Here is a 5,285-nt window from a genome sequence, read left to right as displayed (position 1 = left end):
TTATTTTAAATTTTTTCCTTTTAAATTTTATTATTTTTTTATTTTTTTTCCCGGGCGAGTGGAAATTCTCGGGGTTCGAACCTGGGTCCTCCACATTTCCAGACAGGGTCCTAGTATGCTGGGCTAGCTGAAATCTTATTAGAATAAGGATTAGATGTAGTATTTGTAGAGAGTAGTCCTCCGGCATAGGGGACCCTGCGCTCTGATTGGCTTCCCTATAGTGGCCGGCAGTTTGATTGGACGAGGAGCATTGTTTCTGAGTGAGAGTGATAAACGCGGCAAAATAACACGTGTGTAAGAATCGGCAAGATGGCGGCCGCCGAGAATGGAGACGTCTCTCCATATGGCACCCACCCTCCCCACCTCCCTTATGGAAAACCGGAGGATATCGTGCGGTATACGTCATCGCCCCATCGCCCCCCTTAGAGGAAAACCGGGAGATGTACGGTATATGTCGCCCACCCTCTTCCACCCTTCCTGTTGAAAAGAGAAAAATCGAATATCGCTAGAATAAAGCAAATGATATGATGCTACATGAACACGTGCGTACATGTACGGGCAGGGTTGACCGAATAGCTGAGACTGCTTGATACGGAGTCTTAGGACAGAGGCTATGACGTCACGGAGACGCCGGGATTTTCGACGGCCTTGCGTAATTCGCAGGACACCCACGTACCCTCGAATTCGCGTTCCTTAGCATTGTTATGCGTACAGGCCGATTGTGACAATGTTTCACAGCAATTGCGACATAATGCAAAAAGCAATTTTTCCTGCACGCGATATGGGAGTACAGGATGAAATAAATCACGCGGTGGAAGTACTTTGCACCGTATGAGACCTTCGATCGTATTAAAATTATAATTCGGTGCCCTCCCGATTAATGCGGAACATTCCTCGCCGACATAAATATCAGGATGACCGATCGGGAAAGCACCTGTCTTCAAAACATACGGGTGCAAGGAGCATACGTCCACGTATCGTATTTTCTCCATACCTGTAACCTCATAGCGCGTCACAATATTCCCCGTGCGTCCACCGAAAAATGCATCGCGCGGATCGAGCGGAGGCGTTTCCACCATCGGATGGTTCTCGAGAAATTCACGCATTTCGCGATTATCTCGCATATCGCGATCGAAAGAGCACTCCCACTTTTCTATCACAAAGTATTTCCGTTGCCGAAGTCTCCACGAGATTGCGAGAGTTCGCTCGTAACGTGAGTCAATCGTATCCTTGCAATCCGATGTAGAAAGTGGTCTATCGCGATTCATATGAAAGCAAGGGCATCCGTGCCAAAAACATCCGTAAAATTGTAGCACATGACGTTGAGGCGTCTCTGTATCAGGCGTTTCGTAATATCCATCGACGAGCGTGCCGTCGATTGTACGATATTCGCGCGCGCGCCCTGCGTGGTTTATAGAATGTCCGAGCTCGCGTTCCTTCCATATCAACCACTGCAGAGCTTTACGGGAATGATTGGTTGCTTTTCTGTATCCGCCAGTTGGAATGACGCCTATCGTATTTTGTTGCAAAAAGTTTTTCCTAAAAACAGTCATGCACGTCGAAGCAATTGTCGTGCATTCCTCGAACGAACATACATTTCCACGAAAAATTTTTCTGAACTCCATACATGCTTGTCGAAGAATATCAACGTCGGTACGACAATAGCGAATGATCTCACGTTGGAAATCGAACACGATGTTTTTTTGTCGCATATCAGCATGCCATACAAGAAAGCGTTCGCGCTCTTCCGATTTCATTGTCTCCGGAGAATAATAATGCACGTCAGGCAAGGGGCCGACATACGACTGATTTTCGACAGTGTTAAACAAATGCGGAAAAATGCCTTTATCCGACGTATCCTGTAATCCGAAAGCCTTCGGTAACTCGGATAAGCGCATCGGCATATAATTAACACTGTCGATGAATTTCGTATGTCCTACCGTTAACACCACGATCTTTGTACCGTTTAATATTAATTTAGGTTCTAAGTTATTACGATTTTCAACAATATACTTTAAAATAAATTGCGCGTCGAACGCTTTCGCATTATGTGCAATGCAAATGATCTGCTTGAAGTATTTTGTCGTACGCGTTGCAAAATCGACAAATTGTTTCACAGGATCATGACGAAATACGAACTCTCGCACCCCGCACCATCGGCACCTCGCGGACAAATTATTTTCTTTCGCGCACGCTTCGCAAATTTGTTGCGCCACGCAAAGAGTGGGAACGTGTTTTTTTACAGTCGACGTACCTTCGAGTGACTCGTATTGTCGCGTTTCAGAATCGTAAAATACGAATGCTACACGCTCTTTTTTGCTCGTGCATGCACGCTCGTTTGCCACTTTACCGTCAAATTCTGTGCTCTCTTCTGTGCTTCGCATAACTGTCATCGCCGGAGCCATTGCCGATGATGAAGACGACGGTTCGGTAGAGGAGCCATTATCACGTCTAAGAGGTTGCATGTAGCACAAATGATTCTCAGGCTTTGGTGAACGGCATAATTTGCAGTAAGAAACACCGCATTCGTGTCTCGCACCAAATTTAACGATGCGACAGCATCCGTCGCAAAACCGCACGACATTGCAGATACTTTCAGATGATTTACCGTCGTACGATTTTACGCTGCGATGACGCTCGAAACACTCCTTACCGAAAAATGTACGATTACACACGTTGCATTTTATACTTCCGGACTGCTTACACGGCGGCACAGTGAAACATCCGCGCTACTACGAGAGCGCGCGGAAAACATAAATTGTCGGAATTATTTATTGTTACTATTGAGCGCTTCACAACGTCTTCGTTTGTTAATTTAACATGTCCGCGACCCGAAGGAACCGTGACATTAAAAACACGAATGTTAAAGTGTTCCGCGATATCGAGCCCCCCAGCACTCTGCGCTACTGAACTCACGAGTTTCCAAATATCTTCATACGACATATCTCCAGCCGGACGAAAGGATAATCTTGCAGGGCCCTGAGATAAATTCGCCGAATGGAAAGACATTTCCACATAATCTCCCGGTTCGCATAAATTTAACGCATACGCATGAATTTCACGAAACGCATTTTCTAATGCGTGATAAATATTCGAACCTTCGCGTATCGGACGTATCGCGAGACTCACTTTTCTCCCGATTATGCCGAACCTCCTAAATTGTTGCATATTTTCCGTCAATAAATCTACGTAATATTATAAATAAAATAAAAATTACATCTATGTTATTTTTATTCTTTTTAAAATTTTGTATCTCATTTGGTGATGTCATGATATCAGCTTCGCTGTCGTTTTCATCGGAACCTGCTCTTCCTAAAATTTAATATTTTATCAATATTAAATATAGAATTTGTATAAAGATTAATATTTTTATTTTATTTTTATGCGAAACTTACTCGAAGGTCCTGTTTCGAGCTCTTCTTCAGCTGGACGTTTTCGAAGCTGAGAGGGAGTCTCTCGTTCATCAGTCGCAGTCGTGTTTCGATCTACAAATTATGATTTTGAAAATTTTGATTAATCACTGTCTAGCGTATTCGATTACATTACAATTGTACAATATAAATATAAACATTTTGCTTACCGTTTAAGCGGTTTCCTCGATGGTTTGATAGCAGGAAGGCAATAAGACCGTCTGCATCCTCCTCCTCGTGGTCAAATGCCTCGCGCATTTCTATTATCTCACCCGCGATATGTAACAACTCGGCATAATTGTCGAAATAACCTAGCCTATATAGCACAGCGAGTATAGTATTCGAACTAGCACACGCAAATGCCCGAAAAACTGAGTAATTTATTTCCGATGATTCGTCCGATAACGCTGATAAATAGCGTTCACTATTTAACGTAGACGACAAATTTGAGCCTATAATTATGCACTTGCCTAATACCTCTTTAAAGCCGGCCATTTTTGTCACTTACTCACGAAATACACGATATCGCTATTTTCCGCGGAACGACTCGCGTTACTTCGGATGATGTCAAACTCGAAATTACCTTTTTTACTTCGACGCGGAGAATTTATTTAAATGCATATCCCCACTTTTTTCCAAAAAGGAACGCCGTTGAAAGATTTAAAATTTTTTCTTTCTAGGTAGTTAGATTAGTTTAAAGAAAACAAAAAAACGCCGACAAAAAAAGAAAAAAAATCCCCGGATTTTCATCTCTTTAAAAAAAAAAGTAGACAAAAAAATATTTTATTTTTTATTACGTTATTACATTATTTACTTAGTTATATTACTTTTGTTATAGCGACCCTAAAGTAAAAGCTTTGTTGCGAAAAACGTTTTTAAAAATTTTCGTAGAAGAGACGGGATTATGTCAATTAGAAAATTGCTCCCTTATAAAATTTTTTACAATATAATCTCTTTACAATACAATCTATAAAAATTTATTACACAGGTGATAAACATTTATTTACGCTTTATAACATATTGTAAATGTATTTAGAGAAAAAGTTTAGAGAAAAATTTTTCCCTTGTAACGAATCTAATTTCTAGATGTTTCTAGATGTTTTCACGTAATTTTTAGCGTGATGAACAAGTTTGAACGTGAAAAATCATGATTTTTCCTGTTATTTGACTGTCTGCGCAAACTTTTCCCCCCACTTTTCTTTATATTTCGATATATAAGCAGCGCGAGAAGATGCGAATCCTTCATTCGAGTTTGCCCGTACGAAGTCTTCATTTCGGCTACGATACAAGAATTCGACATTGTTGTGACTAGTGTTCTCTCAGTTTTATTCAAAAAGTGATAACAATGGTTGCCACGAAAGAAGTTTCCAGCGATCAAAAGAATCTAACCGATTTTGTTAAATCTACACATGTTTGTGATATTAGCAAATCGGACAACAAGATCGACATCGATAGAAGAAACGAACAGCGTTATTTATTACTATCGACAACGTATGGTCTTAATTCATCGTGTACTAAGAAGCTACATGTGGGATTGCAAGCAACAAACGAAGGTTATTTCGCACCAATTGTTAAATTAACGGGCAATTATGCGGACGGAATTTGTCTCGATACCGACACCTGCCAGCAATTTCAACTCAACATGGAACAGATGCGACTGTACTTGAGTGAGAATCAAAAAACCAAACCAAGTCCGATTATAGTAGGGTTATAGGGCCGGTTCTAACTCAGGTCCTCTTAGGGGAGGTGAGGGACGGGGGGTCCCGCGCGGGCGAGGGAGCATGACGTCACGCGGGCGGAGGGGGATTTTGGTGGCGCGGGGGAATGACGTCACGCGGGCGGGGGAGCTTATCGCGGGAGCATAAACAGCGCGGT

At 42.0% G+C, this 5,285-nt stretch overlaps 1 protein-coding gene across 1 annotated transcript; it reads right to left on the bottom strand.

The window, feature by feature from the left end:
* Positions 1 to 611: 611 nt before the first annotated feature.
* On the bottom strand, positions 612 to 2,465 carry LOC115243841. Its single transcript, XM_029821097.1, has one exon. It carries the CDS (start codon positions 2,463 to 2,465, stop codon positions 612 to 614), a length of 1,854 nt encoding a protein of 617 aa, XP_029676957.1.
* Positions 2,466 to 5,285: the final 2,820 nt, after the last annotated feature.

The sequence above is a fragment of the Formica exsecta genome, unplaced genomic scaffold (genome assembly GCF_003651465.1).
Source record: "Formica exsecta isolate Colony F162 unplaced genomic scaffold, ASM365146v1 scaffold740, whole genome shotgun sequence".
Taxonomy (NCBI): domain Eukaryota; kingdom Metazoa; phylum Arthropoda; class Insecta; order Hymenoptera; family Formicidae; genus Formica; species Formica exsecta.
This window is presented reverse-complemented; position numbering and strand designations above follow the sequence as displayed.